This window comes from Phoxinus phoxinus (genome assembly GCF_949152265.1).
Source record: "Phoxinus phoxinus genome assembly, chromosome: 1".
Classification (NCBI taxonomy): Eukaryota; Metazoa; Chordata; class Actinopteri; order Cypriniformes; family Leuciscidae; genus Phoxinus; species Phoxinus phoxinus.
Window position 1 is genome coordinate 16,569,609 of NC_136876.1, and position 26,163 is coordinate 16,595,771.

Below are 26,163 nucleotides of genomic sequence, written 5' to 3' on the forward strand. Positions count from 1 at the left end.
TATGATGGATGGATGATATAATGGATGAATGGATGGATGGATTTTTACAATTTCTGAGGAAACTGTGCGTGCCTGTGCAATACTCACCACCACTATGTCATTGTGTTGTAGGTGGTTGCCATGGTGTTGCTATGCAGCTACTAAGATGTTCTAAAATTTGTTTTGCTAGAATGGGTGGTTGCCAGGTCATTACTTACTTTCCCAAATCAAAAGAATTTTATGCTAACACATGATTTAAGGAAGTATTTATGTGGGACTAGTTGTGTGCTTAAATTTAATATTTGGTTTATGGTTTTAGAACAAAATGTATATTTTTGTTGTGCACAGGATCCAGCCGCTGTCCGATGCGGTGGGAGATCTCTATAAGCAGTTCGACACTCTGAAGGAGAACCTGGCCAAGCTAACCAACAAGTTTGACAAAGTGGAAAGTTTTGTGGACGAGATCCAAGCAGGGAAATTTCCCAAGCCAAAACTCTGGACGTCCCCGAGAGTCTCTGTCAGGAGAATCCCACAACAGATCCCAGCGAAAAGTCCTGTAAAAGTCCCGGGTAAAGCCCTGTGGGCTCAGAGGAGAGCCAGAAGAGGTCCTGGCACTTAGCAGGAGAGGACAGCAGATCTGGACACATAATCATGATGCTTTTCCAGAGATGAGCCTGTCACAATTCAATATAGGGTAACATTCTGGGATTTACAATGGTTTATATATTACAAAATATACAGACTCGGTCAAGTCATAAACTGGCTGTATGAACATATGAAAGGTTATTTGTATAGTGTGGAGTTTGACTTGTATGTATGCGTTTAGACATATTAACTAAAATGTATATTAGATCATATCACAAATGCATTAATCTTTTAATATTAGAGCTATACTAGTGGAATATATAAGGTCATTGTGAGTAAAAAAATAAAAGTTCACAAAATCTTAAAGGGACGATACATTAAATATTTAAATGTTTACTTTTCCAACTCTTTTACCGATTCACTAGAGCTTATAATGTATGTAAATACTGTATTCCAAACACCCACACATATATGCATTTGTTTTAGCATGTTTATCAGGGCACATTACTCAAATAATAAGCATATCAGTGTGTTGTTTAGCATAACATTGTCGTATGCCATAATAAGCTACAAGTAACGAATTTAAAAAGGAAACAACAGCTCATAATTACTATGGGAAAATATAGTAGTCCTACACCAGCAGGCTGAAAATACTAAAATTATGAAATATTTCTGATGGACAGTCCTCTACTGGACGATCATTGCAAGAGATATGAAAATCTGAAGTGATGCATTTGTTGAATCTCTGCCTAAATCTGAACATTAATAATTAATTTGGCTTTCATCATCATGAAAGCAGATGTGCTGGAAAAACAGTAAATCATTCTCTGTTTCTTATATATGATGTATCTTACCAACTAGCAAAACAATATGCCTGTATTTTGCTCCTCTAATACCTAAACATGATTTTGGTGCTACATAAGACTAACAGTCTTTCATATGTTGTCATTAAAACTAGTCTGAATCAGGATCATGTTTATAAGTATTTTTTTCTCTCTCAGCAAATTCATGCAGCAAATGTCTGGTTTCTTGATTGATGCATTCTTTATGATGATGGTTTGTTGAAATGAAAATAAATGGGCGTCAGTCTGAACACATGCCGTAATCAATGTAGTCAGTAAGCTATTATTAATGCATCAGTGAAATGTTTAGCCGACAAGTTTAACAGTTTACATTGAGAATACGTCATGATATATCTAGATTTGTATGCCAGATTATGTAATTGTTTTATTACAATTTAGTAATATAACGCGTGAGTATATTGATATTTAACTTTAAAGGAAAACAAAAAAACATGATGATACTCTAATTTTGAATTATGCGTTCAGTCGCCGGACCTTTATTTTGAATCACCCATTATCGGAAGTTGTCGTCCTCCTGTACCTGTAGTGTAAACATGTTCATACCGCGTACAGTGAAGGTTAGTTGGTTGTTTTTAAATGTTTGTTCAAAGGTTGTAACTAACTGTATATTCTTTTCGTATCCCACTTTATAAAATAATGCGTTTTGATTTGTCTGTTTTGTAAATATTTAGTCAAACAAAAGTGACTGACCTCCAGAGATGTGAATGTTTCTCTTTTGTTGTAATAAAAGAGATAAATACAACCAACTGTTACATTATTAAAAGTGAATTATGCCCACACTGTCTATATCCAATGCCAAGATCATATACAATTTATACGTAATGATTTTTCGTGATCTTCATGTCAGGTCAAATCACCTATATTTATATAACTTAGCGCTTTTTGTTTACAATACAGATTGTTTCAAAGCAGCTTTACAGTGATAACAGGGAAATAATGCAACACAAGTTTGTTTCTGCTGTACAGCAGATCTAGAAGAAAATAGTGTAATAGTGCAGCTTAAGTAAGTTCAGTGATGGTTCATTTCTGTTGTAAAAATGTTGTTAATTTAGTCTAGTCAATATCCACGCTGGAGAAAACAGTGATGTCCAGCTCAGTTCAGTTCTCATATAATCGTATCAATGAATGTAGGCAGATCAATAATATTGTTGAATATTAAGTGCAGCTTTTTTATGAAAGTGTTCATGATCAGCCCTGGTAAATAAGGTACGGGATCCCCTATTTGCTCAGTCAAAACATTAAAGATTGACAGGAATAAGAGATACTGTGCAAAACCACAAGTAGACTGCATTGGTTCTCATGTTGAGCGACACAACCATCTGTTAAGACTCTTCTTCATGAACTAACAATGTAACAACACATTCCTAGAAGAACTGAGCAGCCAAATTGTTCAGTTCCTCTAATATAAGGGATAGATGGTGCAATTAAAATCTGCAATTTAACCTCATCACTCAAAAATAAACTAAATTAAAGTGAATTTCTTCATCCTGCAACCTTCAGGTCCAAGCCTGGACCTCAAACCACTAAGCAACTTTTAGGCATCAACCCATTGTTCAGGTATGTGTGCAATCTGAAAATGTAAAACGATATAAAATATGATGTGTAAAATCTGATATAGTCATACAGTGATCATCTCTATAGGCATGGAAGACGACATACAAGAGGAGATGCTGTCCGAGTTCAGAGAGAGGCGTCTGGGCGGCTGGCAGATCCTGCAGCTGGCGGCCGGCACGGGTCTGGCGGTCTATGCCGTCTGGGCAGGAATCCTAATGCCGGGGTTTCGCCGAGTGCCACTCAAATTACAGGTGAGGTTTGAGAAGTGTGTCTGTATTAATGCTGTACATGATATGAGGGAGGGATTCATCAGCCCAGTAACTGCTGCTGTGTTTGTGTCCCAGGTGCCTTACATGCCAGCGAGCAGAGCTCAAGTGTGTAACGTTATGACTCTTCTGAAGGGCCGATCTGGAGGCATCGCTGACCTGGGATCAGGGGACGGCAGGATTGTAAGTGATCCTCATACTTCTTCTTCATTTAGTTTGGGGTCGGTAAGATTTTTAAATGTTTTTGAAAGAAGTCTCTTATGCTCACCAAGTCTGCACTTATTTGATCAAAGATACAGTGAACAAAGTAATATTGTGAAATAGTATTACAATTCTAAAATGTATTTTATTCTTATGATCAAAGCTGAATTTTCAGGATCATTACTCCAGTCTTCAGTGTCACATGATCCTTCAGAAATCATTCTAATATGTCAATTGGATGCTCAAGAAACATTTCTGATTATTATAAATGTTAAAAACAGTTGTGCTGCTTCATATTTTTGTGGAAACCGTGAGACATTTTCTCAGGATTCTTTAAAGAAGTTCAAAAGAAGATGCAACTTGCTGAATGAATTAATTTCTTTCAGAAGAAAACATAAGTCTTTTTTCACACTTTTGAATGGTAGTGTGTGTGTGCTTATGTGTGTTTGTTGTAAATGTGTGCAGGTGTTAGAAGCGTGTCGTCAGGGTTTCTCTCCAGCAGTTGGTTATGAGCTCAATCCTTGGCTTGTTCGTCTTGCACGCTTTCACGCGTGGAGAGCTGGACTCCACAGACGTGTTTCATATCAGCGAGAGGACCTGTGGAAGGTATTGTGAACATCTAACAATCAAAATACTTTATTATACCCAAACAATATGGAAGAAAAATTATGCCAAATGTTTTTGAAACAAAAAAAGCCTGTTGAATTACACTACTTGGAAAAAAATATGCATTGCATGGGTTGCATGCTTGCATTTTAATGCATTGTATTTTTAGGGCTTGCATTTTTATGGGCTGAAATTCAGCTTGGTTGAATATTTAAGCTGTGAATATTTCAATTCAAAACATTTCAAACATTTTCATTATTAAAAATTAAATAATTCATATTCACCTTTCAGATTTCACTTCCAAAATAGTCAAACTGTTTAAAAATACAACCTATAATATTCAACAGGCAATTTTCGGTCCGCTTTATTTCGCTTTGCAAATTCGCTTCCACAAATTCAGTGGTTCAAATTCGACAGAAAATTCGACATTTGACATTCGGGAACGGCAGGAAAAGCAGTAGATTAGTACAGATTAGAGTTAAATGGTTTAAAAGCGCTTGAATGAATGAGAGCGTGATCATATAATGTAATGCAGCCAAAGGATACCATAAAAAATAAACTGAAAAAAAAAGCATTTATTTTTTGACAACCCTAATATTGAAAGAAAATAAAAAAATATATACACAAATAATTTACCCAGACATTATAACCCCCATATTATAAATATTTTGTTATGGATAATATATATTTATATATAAATATATATACAAATATTTTACCCAGTCATTAAACACCCATATTATACCTCAAACAAAATATCTGTGGAAAGTATTTTGAACATCTAAACTACTATATTATTCTCAAACAGATTCTCTTGTTCTCTTAAATTCTCATATGACAAATACCCAAATTACCCGTTTCTCATACAGAAGCAAGATATGATTTCTAAACAGTATTGTGTGTAATATATTGCATTTGTGTTTTTGCATGTGTGTATTTCCAGGTTGATCTCTCAACGTATAAAAATGTCACAGTATTTCTAGCCCCTAGTGTGGTAAGTCCCACAGCGCTTCCTAAATCATTTAAGATGCAATACAATAGACTTTATTCAGTCAGTTCATGCATTTGCATCATATTATTGAACCTGAAGGCCTCATATACCATGTATTGTGTGTGTATCAGCTAAGTCTTTTACAAAAGAAGCTACTGGCTGAGCTCCCTGAAGACGCTTTGATTGTGGCGGGACGTTTTCCGTTTCCTGATTGGACGGCGTGCAAACTAGAGGGTGAAGGTGCGGACCGAGCGTGGGCCTATCGCATACAAGAACTGAGACGGCGCTACCAGTCACAAGATACAAAAAGCTTGGTTTTAAATTAGTTTGATCATGTTTTACAGAATTTTGCAGAATTTTGCTGAATTTAAGTGTTTCTTAAAGGGTTTAAACCCATGGATGACTTCCTGTTTCTTAATGTGACCTAGAAAATGTCATGTGTACAGTCTCTTTAAGTGTTTCTCTTTTTCAGAAAAAAGGAAATAAACCTCATTTATTGTGAGTCATCTTTATTTAATATACTGTGTGAGAAGTGTATGTTTCTGAATGTTTACTACTCAGTCTGCAGTCTTACTCAACATGTGCTTGAGTTGATGGGTTGCATAATGTGAAGTCGTTGAGCAAAACCACATAAAACGATGAGCAAGAGAACGGCAAGCTCTTCCGTTTCAAGTTCAGAAATGACAGGCTGTCACAGACTGATCGTCACAGTTCAAAACATCTAACTGCAGAAACAAAAGGTACCAAAGCTTTATGGTGTTACCATGTTGTTTTGGCCGTTTGGTCTGTGCAGATATTTACAAAACCCAGTGAACAATTTAATGCACACACATATATACATCATGTTATTGATAGCAAGTTAGAAGTACTCAAACTACATTTATTCAAATATTTTGAAGAAGGAAAAAAAAAAACCTGCTATCGATTGACTAAGCCATTTGTATGTTTTGGAGTGGACGTCAAACGAAATCACTTCATATTGACCATTGGAAATAATAATAGCCGAATACCAGAAACAAAATCTAAACAAATAATTGATAAAACTAATTATTTTATTGAAAAAAATAAACATCTAACAGAAGCCTACAGCAATGGTATAACTTGAAAAAAACTAAATTTATCGTATAAATGGGGTCTAAGAAACTACATAGATGCTTTTTTTAGGACGAGCTTGTCCATTTAGACTGAGAAGCCCTGCTTTAGAGGATGCATATGTGCAATAATGAGGCAATACCTGCACACATAGTGCATACTGTACTCAACATGTGTCTTGTTGCGGCCGGTTTCATCCGGCCAGAGATTAAGATTTCACTTCCGGTAGTTTAATGGTTTGAGTAAAAGCACATAGTAACTAGTTCCTAAATTACAATTTACCGTAGAGCGCAAAAGTATCTTCCTCAAGGGGCGCTTGGCGGCTCACAGCGCCGAATCTCCCATTGAGACACTTTCACATCTCAGACCGTTTCATGTCTTATTGGAGATATTTTCACCATTTAAAGTATAATAATTTAATTAATATTATTAAAAATATACATGCTTGACATGTGAATGGAACATATCCATCTGAATACACTTTGAAAGTATTTAAAGGACAAGCCAGGTTAGCAATCACAAACGACTGTGACTGGTACATTCTGACCAGCGCTGAGAAAAGCAACACGTACCACGTGACGCCTAAAGCGAAAGAAAACGGTGTTTAAAATGAAACTCTTTTTCAAATGTCTTCATCTACTTTTAAAATAGTCATCTAATGTCTTGCAATACATTTTACAACGATTAAGTAGATTTTGGTATGATCACGTGAGCTGTGTAGGTTGATATTTTTGTTCTAAAACAAATAAATAAACAGAAAAACAAACAAACATAAATACTCTTATATTACATTATTTATTCATTTGGCAGAAATTAACCCATGATCTTGGTGTTGCTAGCGTCATGCTCTGCAGTTTGAGCTAAATAAATAAATGCAAATCGTACACATAAATACAAAAATGAACTGAATTGTTTCAGTTCAAAGTATTTATAAATTATTATTGTTGTTGTTGTTATTATAATTATTATAATAATTACCAGATAGGGTATACCATTAGCTGCCAAACTAAAAAAAAGTTGCATACATTTTTTTAAAAATATATTTTTTGTTTGTTGTTTGTCCACTTCTTCTCATATACATATATATATATGGTATGATATTTTCCCAATAAAATAAATAATTGCAGAATGTATTGTTCGGAAAATAAAAATAAAACTAGCTTAAGACCCATCGGTCCTGACCAATTAGAGACAACTTCGACTCTTTAAGCCCCGCCCATCTAAGTAAGACTCTTCCACACTATTTTCCGTTCTACCCTTTCATTTGTAATTCTGTGAGGAGCATGTCACTTCCGTTAGGTTAATGGGCAGAGGAGAGGAAGCTACGAGAGGCCTGCACGGAAAGAGAGATCCCACTAACCCAAGGAGTGGCACTGTCAGACTTCTGAGGGCTCAAATTAAAGCTCCGAGTCCCACACAGCGCTAACACCACCCGAGGCGTGAGGAATAGAGTCCCGGCACATTTTCAAGACCGCTGTTTGGTTGATCTTCTCTCTGTTTCGCAGTAGTTTTATGCGGGTTGTCTTCGTGTATCCGGGCAGCGTCAGACTCAGTTCCAGTCTCGCGCTAGATCAACAATAATAACAAGTGTCCCGGAGCCCGAACCCGGGGTCCACCAGGGGTGTGCGGGACAGTGATGCGGGGTTTCGGTGCTTCCAGAAGGTGAAACACAAAGGCCCCATAGGAAGCATGAGCGAGCAGATCCAGACTCATCTCATATCATAGCCGCATAAAAACTCAAGAGCCCGGGCATGGTGAGTCAATATTAAAGCAAATATATTTATATATATATGTATAAGACACTTGGATCTGTGTATATTTGATCCAAAATGTCTCTTATGTAATCGTGAACTTTCTATATGTGCACCAATGCCTGGAGGTTGCATTGCTTTTGAAGCGTCTGTGCTTCTTTGTTTAATCTGTAAATTATCATATGACATTGTGTTAGAAGCACTGATTTGATTTAAGCACCTGTCAAAAACGCTTATTTTTATGTGTGTATTTCCGTAATATGATTTCGTATAATAGATTTTGAGACCTAAAGCAGACATAGATCTGTCAGATAAGAAGGTAAATCAAATGCATAAGTTATTCTGCCTTTAATGGATGACACCAGGCGATAGTCACATAAATGAAACCGAGCACAGCTTGTTCTGCGTGTGAATGTAACGGTGTCCTCTCGAGCTGTCGAAGCCAGTCTGAACAGTTTGAGGAAACCAAAGGCATTCTTCTGCTGTACTGTGACGTCACACACCGGAGCAATGCAACGTGTTGTGACTCATACGAAGAATTCAGAACCCTGAGCATCATCATCATCATCATCGTCTTCATCATCATCAGCAGCCCACTTCCGGCATTCGTCTTTCATGCCATCCTTTTACTTCTCAGTGCATTCTCACTTTTTCTTTTAATGTGAGACGAGTATTTTGAGGCTGAGAGTGCACTGAAAAAAAGGAACTGTTGAGAAAAAGCAACATTATGCATCTCACTTATTAGTCTTTAAGGGTTAATGCAGAACTAAAAATAGATAGTGTTTATCTATTTAAGGCCCCCCCCCCCCAAAAAAAAAAGTATTTTCATCTTTTTATCATCCTCATGATGGTCCAACCCTGTATGTCTTTCTTTAAAATGATGTTTTGAAGAATTTGTCAGCTGTTTTTTTCCTTTCACTTCAAACCAACATTGTTTGAGCAACAAAACAGCATTTTTCAAAAAAATCTTTTGTGTCCCATTGAAGATAAACTTTTGACTTTTGAGTGAACAATCCCTTTATAAGCTGTTAACAATTTCACAAAACATAAATGATATTTACTACAACAACAACAACATCAGCGTAAATAAAGCCAGCAAAGCATAAAACAGTCCAAAAACAGTAACCGTGTGTTGTTTGTTCACGCTGCAATGATTGCTGGGAGCTTGCAGATCAGTTGTGAACACATTTGAGGAATATATTGGTTAGTCTAAAATGGGACTTTATGTATATTATACAAAAATCCTTATATTGTGGATTCACAGTTCGATTATATGCGATTAGAGTGTTTGATGCATTGCATGGTTGCATTAATTTCAGACTGAAATGCCTTATCTTGTCATGTCTCTCTCTCTCTCTCTCTCTCTCTCTCTCTCTCTCTCTCTCTCTCTCTCTCTCTCTCTCCTCTCTCTCTCTCTCTCTCTCTCTCTCTCTCTCTCTCTCTCTCTCTCTCTCTCTCTCTCTCTCTCTCTCTCTCTCTCTCTCTCGTCTGCAGGCGTCAGAGGAGTCCTCCTTACGGGCCCTGGAGAGTCTTATGACAGAGTTTTTTCACAGCTGCACCACCAATGACCGCAAGAGAGAGATCGGTGAGAATACGCCTGACACTGGCCTTCACACCCTCATCATTTCCTGATTTGCAGAGTCATCCTTTGTGCTGTTATTAGCTGAATAGGCTGTCACTTGTTATGTCTGTCTGATATCAATAGACGTCCTATTTTCTCTTCTGAAACAAAAACATACTGAAATGTTAACATGTGATCGCCCTACATTCACTTCAATGATGCCTATTCAGTGTTTGAAAAGTTGTCTAGTGTGGTGCGCTTGGAGTAGGATAGTTGCTGTTAAATATAAGCGGCAAGACAAGTAATGACAAGTGTTAAATGTGTAAACTTTCCACTGTTTCTGTCTGTGTGTAGCACCTACCGCTCTGCAGATCCATCTGAAGAACCAGTGTTAGAAACCCGTTATTTTGAACTGGATACTTGATCTTTTCAGTCTGATCTGAACAGTTTAAGCGGCTCATTTCAGCGCCATTTTTGAAATGGAGGATTTTGCATAAAAGTTTTTGTTTATGCTTTTTTACATTCTCAACTTTTAGCGTGTAATGTTGCTGTTTGAGCATGAAAAAACTCTGCAAAGTTACAAAGCACAAAGTCACTCCAGAGGGAGTTATTCTCTATATCAGTAACACTGTTTCTGAACTCCCTGAAACGCCTCCATTGTAGCCTTGAGTTTCTTCCGGGAACAAACCGTCACAATATTCCTCATTTAAATAATTCACGCACAAGGCATACGCAAAATAAAGGGACGAGGCCTGGTTGAGTTAGTTAGTAGTGTGTTGAAACTCACGGTTATGCTCAACATTTCCAAAACACACTCCAAGCAGTTGACCAATCACAAACACACAGATCCAGCCGACCAATCGGAGCACATCACACTTTACGGAAGGAGGAGCTTCGTAAAGACAGAAACTAAACGGAGTGTTACTGACAGATGCAAAAATAGCCCCTTTCACATAGCAGTCCCGGTAAATTACGATAAAATTACCAGAATGACTTCCGGCAAATACACAAATGTGCTGTTCACACAATCAACGACATTCCGTCTTTTTACTGGTAAGATACCATTCAAACATCAATAACAAAATGCCGAGCTTTATGATTGGCCCAAAGCAGACTTCTTATGTCAGCGCGTTCGGACTACATGCTCATATCGGTAATCTTCATTCTTTGTTTACTGGTATTTCTCATGATAAATAGTTTTCTTTATAAAAGGGCATAATAAGTCCCCTTTAAAGGAACAGCAGCACAAAAATGGCCTCTCAAGTTTGGAGCAGGGATTTTGCTTCAACCCTGGGAAAAAAAACCTCACCTGCCATGTAGCCTTAGGCCACATCCACACGAAGCCTGAGCCTTTCCTATCCGATCCTTTTCCCCCTCTGTAAACACAGCGTTATCTCAAGAAATATCTGCGTACACACAAAACCACTGAAAGCAACTCAAAACGATGTAGTATACATGCCAGACCAGTATGTGGCGCTGTAGTTCTGCCACAGAGATACACTAAAAAACGGAGAAGACGTGGAGCATGCGCATAAACCTTGCGCGCTCTATACAATAATGGGCTCAGTAGCTTCTTCTTCTTTGTTTCTTTTTTTTTAACCAAGAACTTTATTGAATAATATAAACAACCATAAATGGCCTGGTACAAAATATGAAATGTCTTAATCAGACAACAGACAAGCATCATAGCATAAGAAATAAATAAAATAAAAATACATTCAAGTAAATAATAAATAAAGGAATAAAAGGGGTTCAGTAGCTTCTGGAGCACGAACACAAGCATGTTGCTGTTGCTGTTACCTGACGTAGCGTGTCTGACTAGGGTCGACACCTGGGTTGATGACATCATCGTTTCACAAAATATACGGATTGGCTGTACACACGAAAACACAAGGGTGTCATTTTCAGATTTATCCACTCTGGGACCCGGTTTCAAAACTTAGCGGTTTCCGGCTCCCAAAACGCTGGATCCGTCTGGAACAAACGCTGATACGAATATATTTTACGTATGCAGCTAAACACGTCTCTGTGTGGACAAGGCCTTAGTAATCCTGAAGACATTGATCAGCTTGTTCAGGGGTGTTTAATTCGGGTGGGAACTAAACTCTGCAGGACAGCGGGCCTCCCCGTCCCTGGCTTAGAGAGAGACTGTAAAATATGACTATTGATTGTTCTGTGACAAATTGCTTGTGTTCATTTATTGTAAGTCACTTTGGGTAAAAGCGCCGGCTAAATGCAATGGACAATGCTCATGAAAACTATATTATGACTAGTCTGGGAAAACCCAGACGAACTTCCGGCAAATTTGAGATTCAAGAGCCCATTCAAGCCCATTTCCAATTTTTCCTAATCGAGGCACCAATCACAAACGCTTTACACAATGACGATCGCTCTGATTGGTTTTATGTCTATCCAATTGCGCCCAGAGGCATTTGAGCGACGTCTGTTGGTGACGCCCCTTTGGAAATGGGCTGTGAATGAACCTCCCCAGACCCAGTTACAACTGAGAAGGGTCTGGTGTCATCCACGCTATATTATGACTGTTTTGATGCTACAAAGCTTGTAAAACTTATAAGGGTAACTCAAATAAAAATGAATTATCATGTGACCCCTTTAAGGTGAGGAATGTGTCTAATAACTTATATTGTGTGGGTGGAGACCACATTCATGACATTTAAACTGTCTACTGAGTTTCGTAAAATGCTTGGTATTTATATTTGGGTTTGTTTGGGAGCATTTGGCCAAAGATTTAGTCCAAGTCCTGTGGCAAAACATGGTGCTTTGAAACTCAGGACATGTAGTTCAATGTATGGTCATTGTACATTTCTCAGCAGTGATGTTTTTTGGAGAAAATAACCCTTTGTGAAACTGGTCAGAGTAAATAGACTGCCTGTGAATAAGACCCAGAATAAGTCACGCATTGCACCGGAAATGTTCAGTTTCAAAGTCCAGGGTTGATGGTATCACATGATGGCTCGTGTTGTATTGTTTTATTTTAGTTGTAAATGTATTATTGATTTTCTCCACCCAAATATGATGACAATTTATCCCTTTGAAATGGCTTGATATATGTTCATCTCTACGTTAGACTACATAATAAAAATTCCAGTCCATAACAGAAGAAAAGGAAAAATATAGGCCAGAGTTTAATTTATGAAGTGTGAACGAGATATTTACTGAAGCATTTTGTCACATTAGCGCATGTGGAAGTCGAGTGTACTTGTTGTCTTTGCAGAGCCTGCATCTCTGCGATCTTTCACCGTTTCACACCATGACAAAACCAGATGTTAAAAACTATCAGATGCGGTCCAGTTTCTCAGTTCCTAATTGTCACGAGAGGTGTTTTTAAAATGTGACCCTGGATCACTAAACCAGCCACAACAAGTCGCACGGGTATATTTGTGGCAATAGCCAACAATACATTATATGGGTCAAAATGATCGATTTTTCTTTTATGCCAAAAATCATTAGGATATTAAGATCATGCTCCATGACCATGAAGATATCTTATACATTTTCTACCGCAAATATATAAAAAAAATATTTTTGTGAGTGAATGCAGCACAATCGTCAACATAAATGGACAATTTTAAAGGAGATTTTCTCAATGTTTCGATTTTGATTTTTTTTTTTTTTTTTGCACATTCAGATTCAAATAGATGAGATAAACTAGAGCTAAGATTAATATCTATTATAAATTAGAGATAAGATAAATAAGATTTTCAAATATTGTCCTATCCTAACAAACCATACGTCAATGGCTGATTTATTCAACTTTCAGATCTCAATTTCAAAAATGTTTCCCACGAGTCAAAAAGGTGGTGCTGGCAATGTCAGTGTTCAGGGTTCACTTCCAAGGGAACACAACAAGCAATATTGATTTAAGCCTTTAGATAAAAACATCTATCAAATTAATGTATGTAACTAATGAAGTTATTGTGATGTATCTCTAACTAACAAACATACTGTCATTTGAACTCATCTGGTTTTTGAAATGTGCATATGTAGCTATGTGTAGGTGTGCAACAAAGCAATGTTTTCTTTTTCATGCAAATATGCAAAACTCTGTGTACAAGAAGCATTTGTTAACTTTGAACTTGAATTGGGTTCAAGTTGTGGGAACAGCCTCATTTATGCTTTACAGAAGATGTTCCTTAAGCTATTTCCACACAGACACATAAGCCCTCTTCATTGCGTTTGAGTTCAACACTTATGTCCGTCATTCAAGGAAGTTTCTGCTGAGTGTTTGTTTGGTGTTTATGGCATCAAACCTAACTAAACATTAATAACTTTCACTGCTTGCTTTGTTTCAATTAGATAAGAATGTGTTGTGGTGTTGTTTATTGCAGAAGAGCTGCTGAACAGTTTCGCGGGGCAGCCCGGCTCATGGCGGCACTGCCTCTACTTCCTCTCCAACAGCAGAAATGAATATGTCATGATGTACAGCCTTACTGTGTTTGAGGTAAAATTAACCCTTCAGTTCATTACCTTGTGTAGATTAACTTCACCAAAATGGCCAAGTCCATGTTGAAGTCATACGCTTATGTTCAAATGTTTGGGGTCAATTTTGGATGTTTATTTCCTCTCTTCTGCTGACCAAAGCTGCATTATTTGATCAAAAATACAGATTTTTTTTTTTATATTGTGAAATATGATGATCATTTGAAATAATTGTCTTCTATTTGAATATATTTAAAAACGTAATTTATCATTTTAATGAAAAAGTAGAATTTTCAGCATCTTTACTGAAAATTATTTATAATTATTCTAATAAATCATTATAATATGCTGTTTTGCTGCAATAATTTTTTTTATCAATGTTGAAAACAGTTTAATATTTATAGATGGTTTAAAAGCATGTATTTGAAATAGAAATCTTTATGAATTGAACTTTATGAACATTATGTCATTCCTGTCACTTTTTATTTAATGTGTCCTTATTAAATTAAAAAGTATTAAAGTATTTTATTTATTTTCATCTTCCTGACCACAAAATCTTAAATGGTAGTAATGTATTAATTTTCTTGAAATATGACCTGGATATATTTGTGTAATTATCCTAAAATACGATATGCAGGCACAGGTATCCTCTGCTGTGTTTACGATATGAGATATGATGACAGTAAATGTGTCTCTGCAGAATCTTGTGAACAAGATGTGGGTTGGTGTAGCCAGCGAGGACAAAGCAGAACTTCGGAGCTGCTTGCCCAAGCTTCTGCTATCCCAGCATGCACTGCTGCCTTTCTTTATCCGAAACAAACTCTGCAAAGTCATCGTTGACATTGGACGCCAGGACTGGCCCATGTTCTACCATGACTTCTTCAGCAACACCTTACAGGTACCTGTCATTCTTCACTGCGGTTACTATTAAATGATATTAAAACGAACAGAACTGGCTTCATCTTTGTGGTTTGTGCTGCAGTTAGTGCAGTCGCCGTCTCTCGCGCCGCTGGGTTTGGTTCTGCTCAAGATGACCTCAGAGGAGCTGGTCTGTCCCAGAGAAGACTTGAGCGTCGCTCGTAAAGAGGAGCTGAAGAAACTCCTGCTGGATCAGATCCCCACCGTACTGAACCTTCTGACTGGTGAGACACTCATAACTATTTAACTGAAAGTATATGCGGGTGGAAGTATTCGTTAAGCACTGGAACCTGTGTCATGTGATTAGGCTTGCAGTTTCATTTTTAACAACTCTCTTTTGCTCGCAGGTATTCTGGAGACGGTGTGGGACAAACACAGTGTTACAGTCACCACTCCCCCGCCATCCCCCACGTCAAGAGAGTCAGGTGAGCTTCTGCTTTCCTCTTTTGCTATTGGGCCACTTTGAAAAGTGAGGTGTACATCAGTGGCACCAATTAGTGCTCAAAATCTCACATTTTCATATGAAATCATGCAAAATTTACTCCTAGTAAAATAGTTGTTTTCTTGTGAGATTTGGTTGGGGGGGTAAAGCAGCTTTTGCTTGTTTTTGCCACTACATCACATACATGTTTGCATGTTCTATAATCCTGTAGCCTGAGCAATTTAATAGTAACATACATTAACATTAATAATAAAGTAATTGCTGTAATTGAATTAACTGAAAATTGTATTAGTGAACTTTGAGTACATGTATAAATAAATAAACCTATTCATACATTTATTTATTTATAAACATTTATGCTGCATTCACTTGCTGTTGGAAATTTCCTGTTTCCCACTTGCCAAAAATTGCTTGTCTGCAGCTTTCGTTTTTTTTTTTTTTGCCACTACATCACATACATGTTTGCATGTTCTATAATCCTGTAGCCTGAGTAATTTAATAGTAAATTTTCACTTTTCAGTCTTTTTTGTTTTGTTTTTCCATCAAGTAATCAATTAATAAAACATTTAATCTAATTTATATTTAAACTAAATGTAATTAAACTAATTTAATTAGTAAACCTTAGATAAAACAGTTCTGATGCCTGACAAAATTGTTCTAAATAATTAACTGAAAATTTTAGTAGTTTACTTTTATACATGTATAAATAAATAAACCAATTCATTTATTTATTTATAAACATTTATGCTGCCTTCACTTGCTGTTGCAAATTTCCTGTTTCCCACTTCTGAAATCGTGATCACGAGCTTGTCGCATTCAAGTGCTTTGTTGTCGGAAAGATTAGGAATCATGGAGGACACCGGTTTCATGAGGGAATCTTATTAAAGAAAATATAGTAAAGCCCAAATGTATAGAAGATATTTAATTTTGAATAAAATGTAGCATCCCATTTGTTAACAACTGTATAAACATTCACTGTGCTTTCTAAGACCGAATTTCGGTCAAATACATGCTATTTTCACTGTGTATAAAACATACATAGGGCTGCAACAAACGATTATTTTGATAATCGATTAATCTAACGATTATTGGACCGATTAATCGACTAATCGTCGATTATATTGACGACTAATCATCAGTAAGTTTGGAATGATTATTCAGCCTTTTCAATAAGTTAAAACATTGAGTTATACATATTATAATTTAAAAAAAAAAAAATCACTTCAGCTTTTGAAATGGTGTTTTAATGAACTTTAAGGAACCTCCAACTAAACAGGTCAACAAAAATAAATCAGCTGGCATTGCAGACAAAAATATGTTTGAATGTAAATATCTCTTGGCAGGCAGCAGTATTAAGAGCTTTATTTCTAAAACCAAGTGTTCAGTTAGTTTAATGAAAAGCAGTAAGTAACTTGTGTCCTTTCTGCTCTGGCTTTTTTGGATTTTCAAATAAGTGCTGAATTAAAATGAAGGAAGGTCAGCATATCAACATGTTCACGTGACAAGCTTGCTCTTTTTTGTGAGCAAATGTTTCCTGCAGCTGAGAAGATCCGTTCTGCTGGAGTGGATGTTGCAGGAATGCAAAGAAAATATCTTTTTTGCAAAGAAAAAACATTTTATTTTAACTCTCTTAGTGATTAAACTGTTGTTTAGTCATCATCTTTACTGGGTGTTTAGTTTGAAATCTAGAAGCAATTCACACTAAGGTAACAGTTTAATTTGTAAACATTAATGTTACTAACATGAACTAACTAATATGAGCAGCACATTTGTAACATTATTAATTTTTGTTAACATTTTTGTTCATGTTAGTTAATTGTGTTTATATTACCTAATAGTGTTACAATAATAAAAACAGCCCTGACTCCTAAGCTCGATCAAGCTTTATTCTATGCAAAATAAATAATCACATTACTGTATTTATATTATAATTTTTAATATTATCACTTTTATTAATGGTAGTATTGCATTCTCTAATAAAGAGATTTACAACTAGTTAGTTAGCTTCACCTGGAGATTGAACACTCACCGGCTCCTTTTGATCCGGGATGCTTTCTCTTAAGTGCTCCAACATATGTTGTGCTCCCGTGAAACGCAAGCTCAGCCTTGCATGTATTGCACATGACAGCATTTTTAGTTGGCAGTTTTGTGAAACTTTCCCACACCTTACTGGTCCGAACTCGTTTACACTCCGCCATAATTCGCCGTTTATTTACTGTCTATGTAATTCGCGCTGTTTTTTCTTCTACCGCAAAAGCATTTAACGGCTGCATTACACTCTAGCGCTACAGCGTCGTAGCGGTCAAAATGCGATATTGCAGGCCCATACATTGGTCACGTGAGATCAAACGACTACTCGACAACAAAGATATTTGTCGACAATTTTTTATTGTCGACGTTGTCGACTATGTCGACTAATCGTTGCAGCCCTTCAAATGTTTATTCATATATGTAAATTGTAAATATGCACTACTCAAAAGACAAGGCAATGTAGCTGTTGTGGAAAAAACTATGAGTACCAGTCACAGCAGCAATTGTTCTCCCCTCAGCCATTATGGCACGGATAACTCGGAAACTCAATTTAGATCTCAGTTTCCCAGTAGTAAATATGGCTTGACAGGGCGTTCATGTCCAATTTCCTACTAGGAATCTCGTATTTACGATAATTCCGATAGCATGTGAAGATTGTGAACGCAGCATTACTCAAAGTTCACGCAACTGACAATATCGGATTATTAGGACTCTGCGATTAATCGTAATTAATTTTCAATTTCGATTTTGGCTTCCAATGATTATAAAAACAAGATAATGGAGGTAAAATGATCATTGTGCGGCTGCTGCATCCCGTCCAGATTCACATGGTATTCAGATAAGTAATGGCCTGCCCTACACCAACACAATTTATAATCAAATGTAAAATAATATTTCATAGTCTTATTGTACACATGTATAGTTTATCCTTATTAAAGCAACTTCAGTTATTCGGTCAAGATCAGTAAGTGATATTGTTGTTTGATTATCATTAATGACACAGACAGCTGCAGGTTTATTCGGTTGCTGTCACTTTAAGAGTGTATTGCTGACTGTTAACTTGTCTTACGTAATTGTTTTGAGGACCTTTTTCTTACTTAACCTAGTATTAGTTTTTGCTGAAGTGTTGATAATTGTGAAATTTCACTGATATTTAAACTCCTATCGTGAAATAAGACGATCATATCGGCCTCCAATAATCGTGTTAAATAATCGTGATTTCAACATTGACCAAAAATAATCGTGATTATGATTTTTGTCATATTCGAGCAGCCCTAGTCATCAACCAATGACGACATGATAACCACAAAATGGTCTGTCACTAGTTGAAACAATAAGTGACTGTTGTATTAACTGTTGTCGTTTGTCGTGTTGTGCAGGTGTTTTGGGGGGCAACAGCACACAGATGATCCTGGAAGCTGAAAGTGCCGCTCTGTGTCTGCTAGCGCTGGAGTGTTTGGCTCATCTCTTTAGCTGGATTCCTCTCTCCACTTCCATCACTCCATCCCTCCTCGCTTCAATTTTTCATTTTGCTCGCTTTGGATGCCAGCAGCCAATCAAAACTAAACATCTGCCCACTTCTAACGGAGACTCCGCCCCTGGAAATCTCCCAGCCAATGGCGGCAGTGGACACGGCAGGACTGGTCAGATGGTGGGCCAATCCGATCGCGCCAGGCTGGGCGTCATGGCCATGAACTGCATCAACGAGTTAATGTGCAAAAACTGCGTCCCCGTGGACTTTGAGGAGTTTCTGCTACGCATGTTTCAACAGACGTTCTACCTACTGCAAAGACTCACAAATACACACTCCCACACCAACACACACACTATCAAAAGCAGATTGCAAGAGTTAGATGAAAGGTAAGAGATAGATGCACTTGATTCAAGCATTTAACTCATTGATGCTGCTGCTTTTTAACCCTCTCCATCTGTCTGTCTGTCTCTATCAGCTATGTGGAAAAGTTCACCGATTTCCTCAGGCTTTTTGTTAGTGTTCATCTGCGGAGGATCGAATCTAACGCCCAGTTTCCTCTAGTGGAATTTCTAGCTTTGCTCTTCAAATACACCTTTAACCAGGTAAAGCTCTTTCATTTAATGTTCCTGGAAGCCCAACTCTAACACACCATATTCATGTCTAATGATATTTCCTTTTCCTGTACTTTGATGACCCAAACTTTCCTTGTTCCTCTAATTTTTGACACCATCACCATCCTTTTTTGTTTTTGAATAGATTTTAAAGCACAAACCTGGTTTGGGGGTATTTTCATTAATGGTTTCCTGGTAATCGTTGAATTTCTGTTTAAAAAGTCTAGACTTGAAGATGTTTTTTTACTCTTCCCAATGGCTTCTTCGGTAATGTCATGTTCAGTATTAAACCACAAGATGTGCGTTATCATGACTAACATTAAAGGGGTCGTGTCTTTTGACATGCAAGAGTTTATTGTACTATTAAAACATTCTGTAAGTTTCACAACTCAAAACTTCCTCATTAGTCCAAAAACGGCTTTCATTGAATCAAAGCTCAGAAAACGACTTGTTTCGGATTGTCAAATTATGATGTAATAGTTTGACGAAATACCGCCTCTGCAGAATCGGATCATCGCGTCTTTGGCTCCGCCCACTGGCGGGTTATTGAGATCAACGGGAGAGAAGAGAGATACAGGATCACTGGAATAAAATATCATTAGTTTCTAAATAATCCTAATGCTAGGGAAGTGGTTATTTATTTTCAACTATGTGAATGTCTCAGAGTATTATCATTTTGTTCGCTATATTTCATTGTGGATCCTTTCGTAAATCAGTCGCAATTTCGACACAGGCTTTTGCAAACAGACTGCTACAGAAAGATATGGACCCGACAGTAATGCGACAGCATGGTAAAGGGGTGGTTGATGATGATTATGACTACAACAAACGGCTGGTAGGGACTACACAACATTCCTCCCGGGTTTGTGACATCATCAACCCTAAAATGTACATAAACCCGCCCCCTGAACAGCAACATAAATTCATCAACTAACCATTCAGAAATGTCCTGTTGCTTCTACATGTTGTCACTTCTTGAGTCTCTCCATCATTGTCTGACTCCGGATTGATCATAAAAGGCTAAAAGTTTTTGAAATTTTCAGTGCATATGTCCAGCTATCGGGAGCAGCAGCTCATTTGCATTTAAAGGAACAGACACAAAATGTTAACATGCTATATAAAAATATCTGTGGGGTATTTTTAGCTAAAACTCAAAGACTTATTTGACATCTTGTGAACAGGGCATTATAACCCCTTTATTTAAAGTGTTCATTTTAATGCCTGATCTGTGATCAGTGATTTTTGATATGTGAGGGTTCTTTTTCAGATGTTCTTTCACAAAATCCTTTATTCATCAATAAATCAAGCTAGTGACTAAACGGTCAACTTCACACTGTACCTTTCCTTTTAGTACCATGAAAATATTTTTTTATTTAAATTAGATACAGAAAGCAATCAAAGAACGCTCCCTTTATAATCACTGAAGCTGTCAATCGCTTCAGTTTAACACGAGTAACTGAGTTCTGCATTCTTGCCCAAACTTTCGTTATAATCAAAGACTGTCTACACTGCTCAATGAGTCTCTTATTTCCATCATGTCTGCACTGTGTTGGTTATTATGAAAGCATCTGTGACAGTGCAGAAACAGACATGACTGTGATTGGCTACAATGCTCAGCGCTTCAGCCTTTCATGCAGTGGGAGTAGAAGTAATTATAACGCTGTAATTAACACTTCACGATTAGTTAATCTCAGTAGATGTGATTAGTAAAACTTAGTGAAGTTTTTCAAAAGAGTTCTAGATTTAATACTCATTTCATATGCAAAGATATTAACCAATTATAGCAGTGGCGGTTTACATTCAAGTCTTGAAGGGCACATGCAAGTCTTTTCTCCCCTGTTGTGACACATATCTGAGTGAAACGGCTTCTCAAACAAGATCAAATGTAGGGCGGGACTTGATTTTGTTCATGGGGAATTAAAAAAAGTTAAAGTTCTAAAGTTCTTAAACTTAAAATGTTTGTGCATCTTCATTTAATGGTCTGTTTATTTTGTTGCAGCCGAGTCATGAGGGTTACCTGGCTTGTCTTGACATCTGGAGTATATTCCTGGACTACCTGACCACCAAGATCAGAAGCCGATTGGCTGACAGAGACAGTGTCATTAACAGGTACATGTCTGTGGACTGTGAATTGAGTTTGTTTTATATAGGTTGCTCAAGCATTGAACGTTGTTGTAATCTGTGTGTGTGTGTGTGTGTGTGTGTGAGCAGGTATAAAGATGCTCTAGTTCTGCTGCTGCGTGAAGTTCTCAACAGGATCCAGTTCAGGTTAAACCAGAGTCAACTAGAAGAACTCGATGACGAGACCCTTGACGATGATGTAAGAATCAAGCAGACACACACACACACATGGTTATAGAAGCTAAAGCATTTTTTATTTATTTTTGGGCTGAATTTTTGGAACTCTTTCCCCTCTGGTTTCTATAGCAACAGACGGAATGGCAACGGTACCTGCGTCTGAGTTTGGAAGTGGTTGCCAGGGTGATGGAGCTGCTGCCGTCCCAGACCTTCTCTGTTCTGGTGGGTGTAGATGAGTGGCTGAACATGTTCCTCTCTCTCTCTTTGAACTGAAAACAATGGACTCTCCATTGGCAATTCTAATAACTGTTTAATATGGAAGCAAAACTGATTCAAGCGAGTCTCCGTCCAAAGCATTCATGGAGGATTTACGATTTTAAATCAAAATCTGCTGTAATCCACACAAGGAAGAGTATTAGAGCTGTCAATCAATATAAATGTTTCATCAAATGCCCATTTTAAATCTGTCTGTCTAATTGTATTTTTATCCATTTATTTATATTTCTTATCTGTCTATCTATCAATCACATTTTTCCTGTTATTATTAATTGCGTTAAATGTGCATGTTAAATGACTTTGATGATAAGTATATGATGAGCAGAGCATGATTGTGTGTTTAGTTTCCGGTGCTCCAGGAGGATCTGGACGTGTATCTTGGGCTGCAGCAGTATATCGTGAGATCAGGATCAAGTGAGTTTCTCTTCACGGTCACAGTCTGAATATTCAGCAGTTTAATAGATACACAGCAAAATCCCCAGTGTTAAATTAACACTGCTCGGAGCATATATGGTCCCACTCTGCAGAGTGTTAAAATAACACTGAATCAGTGTTAAAGTTAATGAGATAATTAAGTGATTAATCAAGTGATGATTGAACATTAATGATGGACACCTGCTGTTATCAAGCAGAATCACTGAAGAACAGAGAAACACAAGAACTACAACTGACTTTTAGTCGCAGCTTTAAATTAAATCAGCTGAAGATAAAAATAAGACATTCAATCTCTAAAGATTTCTGCAGAGGAGGATTAAACAACTCCACAAACAGCATTACCAGCTTCACTTATTACTAACCAGACTGACTTTATTTCTGGTATGTCTATGGACAAAAGTTTAGATGTCGATGTTAAAAAAAGGTCACCATTATGGAGATCAGTATTTCATTTAGTTGGGCAGTTTGACTCATAACATTTTAAGTGCAATTTTGCTCTTTGTAACAATATTTACCAAAACTCATAATATGTTACAAAAGAAGCTAAAAATATTACATGTCCTGGTGTTATCGTTTTCATTATTATAAAGATGAAAGATTCATTAATCTTATCCCTGACAAAAAACAAAAGTTGTTATTAGTTATTAATAAAAGTCACCTTTTTTTTTACACAGAGCAGTCATCCTGAATTAAAAATTTGATATACATTTCAGATTTTTTTTGAAAATTATTATTTTTATATTAGAAACGACAGACATCAAGAATCAGAGTATGAATCTCAACAATGGTGACATGCTTCATGCTGCAATGCATGCTGGGAGCCATGATTTTTATACTATGGTGCCTCCCATAATGCATTGCGGCATAAAGCATGTCACCATTAATGAGATTCATACTCTGATTCTTGATGTCTGTGTGTTTGTCCAAAGATTATTTTCCCAATATTTAAAAAATAAAGATTCAGCTTGATGACTGATCTATAGAAAGAAATGAATGTTATTGAAAATCTATTAATACCAAATAACCATTTTCAGTAAATGATAGCATTTTTTAATATTTGTACTTGTTGAAAACTATAGGTCTATCACCTGACCATCTTTGTTGCTGGCTTTCTTTGCAACCTTTGTGTGTTTTGGTAAACACTGTTACAATGACCATGAAATCAAATAATAAAAAAATAATCAAATTGCACAACTAAAGGCAACACTGTTCACCATAATGGTGATTTTTAAATGGTGACTAAAACATCAACATCTAAACCTCTGTTAATTCTCAATAAAACTTCTGTAGACATTTGACAGAAATAAAGTCAGTCCTGGTTAGTAATAAGTGAAGCTGGTAATGCTGTTTGTGGAGTTGTTTAATCGTTCACTGTTGAGATCTTCACAGATTTAATGTCTTATTTTTATCTTCAGCTGATTTAATTTAAAGCTGTGACTAAAAGTCAGTTGTAGTTCTTGTGTTTCTCTTTCCTTCAGTGATTCTGCTTGTTAACAGCAGGTGTTCATCATTAATGTTCAATCATCACTTGATTAATCACTTAATTATCTCATTAACTTTAACACTGCTTCAGTGTTATTTTAACACTCTGTAGAGTGGGACCATATATGCTCCGAGCAGTGTTAATTTAACACTGGGGATTTTGCTGTGTAGTAGCTTTGTTTTCAAACCTGTTCAGCTGCACACACAGATTACACTTTTAAATGCAAATGCAGTTCTTGACAGAATTATTAGATGCATTGTTTTGGGTGAACTATTTGTCTTGGAGAATGCATTGCAACAATGCTAATGTGTCGTTTTCACTCAGTGTCCAAAAGTCACTGTTTGTATTAATCCACTGAAGCATGACGTTGGAAATATGATATTTGACAAATGTCCTTGTTCTTCAGGCTGTACTGTTTTTTTCTTCTTTTGCTATCTGACTTCCTTCTATCAAATATCTTGTATAAATATATTGCTGTCATGGCATGGAGATTTTAATTTATTTTTTTTGACCTGAGACTATAATAATCAGCCAAAGTAAGCAGTTATTAAACTAAGGCTGTACAACTACAGACAAGATGAAATATAAAGGAGGAAGTTCTACGAGAACTCATACGCATCATATTACTATTAAAAATAACACATTTAAGTAACGTATTTAAATGTGTATTAAATTGTAATTTATTCCTGAATTTTCAGCATCATTACTCCAGTCTTCAGAGTCACATGATCCTTCAGAAATCATTCTTATATGATGTGATGCTTGTGAAACAAATATTATTAACAATGTTGAAAACAGTTGTGCTGCTTCATATTTTGAATAAATTGATTCAAAAAAATTGACCTGAGACTATAATAATCAGCCCATGTAAGCAGTTATTAAACTAAGGCTGTACAACTACAGACAAGATGAAATATAAAGGAGGAAGTTCTACGAGAACTCATACGCATACATTACCGGTCAGAAGTTGGGGGTAGTATGATTAAAAATATATATTTTTGAAAGTAGTCTTTTATGCTCACCAAGGCTAAGTAAAAACAGTAATATTAAGAAATATTACAATTCAATTATTAATTTCTTCTTTTTAAACGGATTAACTCTAAACGTTTGAACAGTAGTGTACCTTCTATTGATTGCTTGAGCATTTACTCAGTCAACCTACTGTATTATATATTTATAGACTGCAAGTATGTTAGTAGTATCTGGTCTTGTGATGTTCAGTCTGATGTTGCTCTGTGGCGGGTCTGTTCTCATGTGGCTTGTGAGCTGTTGTCAGCTGTAGTTGAGTGGTTTTACACCTCTCTCTCTCTGTGTGTGTGTGTGTGAGAACAGGTCGCAGGCTGAACATCACAGCGGAGGCCGACTGCAGAAGACTTCACTGCGCTCTCAGAGACCTGAGCTCTCTCTTGCAGGCCGTGGGACGCCTGGCCGAGTTCTTCACAGGGGACGTGTTCACCGCCCGCTTTAATGACGCTCTCGCCATCGTGCAGAGGTCAGTTCCTGATTCCCAATTCCTCATTCAACAACAACACTACCTCCTTATGTGTCACTCTAATGTCCTCTGTATTTGCTTATGTTTTATGCATATTATTAGTGGTTGTGTTGTGTAGTGTGCTTCACATGGCTATTTGATGACTTCTTTTTGCATTACATCATATTTTTTTTTAATTTTTTTTTTTACTTGTCATAAATAACTTTGTTATTATGTCCTTTTACAACGTCTTGATTTTGTTTTCTGGTTCTACTAGAACAGGTTTTCAAGCTTGAATGTTCAAAAAACATTATTTTTCTCATATTTGTCACTGTTGCAGCTCCTCTCTTCTCAGTCTGTCAGTATAACGCTCTGTTTAGTTCCTAAAGCTGTGAAGCTTTTTTTTTTTTTCTGAAAAGCTCAGTGTGCTCTGATTGGTCGGCTGGGTCAGTGTGTTCTGATTGGTTACCCGCTTCGGCGTGTTTTGGTTTTATTTTGCGAATGCCTTGGGCGGGAATTATTAAAATAAGGAATATTGTGACGCGTTTATTCCCGGGCTCAAACAGCAACATTACACACTGAAGAAAAGGACCCCTTTGATATACTGTTTAAACCCTGGCTCAAAAAACACTTATCTCACTAAACAAATGATTACTAATTGAACTGTGTGAACTTGTGCAGACTGTCCAAATATAAACTAAACCAAGCCTTTTTCAAAAAGCAAAGGTTTTGGTTTTACTTTCACATGTATTTTCCTGTTGACGCCAACACTGTGGCAAAGTAATATGAAAATAAATGCAAACAATACCATATTATTCATTTAGGAATAATAGCT

The 26,163-nt window shown here is 36.8% G+C and overlaps 3 protein-coding genes across 4 annotated transcripts in view; all 3 read left to right on the plus strand.

The window, feature by feature from the left end:
• Positions 1-1,373, plus strand: part of LOC306996221 (uncharacterized protein) — a 6,124-nt gene extending 4,751 nt beyond the window's left edge. Inside the window, exon 4 of the mRNA XM_079608510.1 lies at positions 328-1,373. Within this exon, the coding sequence (XP_079464636.1) occupies positions 328-598 (271 nt within the window). The 3' untranslated portion in view covers positions 599-1,373. The remainder of the gene's footprint in view (positions 1-327) is intronic.
• Positions 1,374-1,866: 493 nt separating this feature from the next.
• antkmt (adenine nucleotide translocase lysine methyltransferase) lies at positions 1,867-5,560 on the plus strand. Its single transcript, XM_079608501.1, has 7 exons — positions 1,867-1,984; positions 2,928-2,984; positions 3,069-3,232; positions 3,326-3,430; positions 3,914-4,054; positions 4,998-5,048; positions 5,177-5,560. Exons 3-7 carry the CDS (start codon positions 3,071-3,073, stop codon positions 5,369-5,371), a joined length of 654 nt encoding a protein of 217 aa, XP_079464627.1. The 5' UTR covers positions 1,867-1,984; positions 2,928-2,984; positions 3,069-3,070; the 3' UTR covers positions 5,372-5,560.
• Positions 5,561-7,370: 1,810 nt separating this feature from the next.
• LOC307008708 (exportin-6) overlaps positions 7,371-26,163 on the plus strand; it is a 33,486-nt gene continuing 14,693 nt past the window's right edge. Inside the window, exons 1-13 of one of the 2 annotated variants that reach the window (XM_079631745.1) lie at positions 7,371-7,891; positions 9,383-9,473; positions 13,799-13,911; positions 14,590-14,787; positions 14,872-15,031; positions 15,155-15,232; positions 18,660-19,140; positions 19,230-19,356; positions 21,365-21,474; positions 21,577-21,685; positions 21,793-21,885; positions 22,284-22,353; positions 25,190-25,349. In XM_079631745.1, the coding sequence (XP_079487871.1) occupies positions 7,889-7,891; positions 9,383-9,473; positions 13,799-13,911; positions 14,590-14,787; positions 14,872-15,031; positions 15,155-15,232; positions 18,660-19,140; positions 19,230-19,356; positions 21,365-21,474; positions 21,577-21,685; positions 21,793-21,885; positions 22,284-22,353; positions 25,190-25,349 (1,793 nt within the window). In that variant the 5' untranslated portion in view covers positions 7,371-7,888. The remainder of the gene's footprint in view (positions 7,892-9,382; positions 9,474-13,798; positions 13,912-14,589; positions 14,788-14,871; positions 15,032-15,154; positions 15,233-18,659; positions 19,141-19,229; positions 19,357-21,364; positions 21,475-21,576; positions 21,686-21,792; positions 21,886-22,283; positions 22,354-25,189; positions 25,350-26,163) is intronic. The other variant, XM_079631746.1, reaches the window with a different exon arrangement.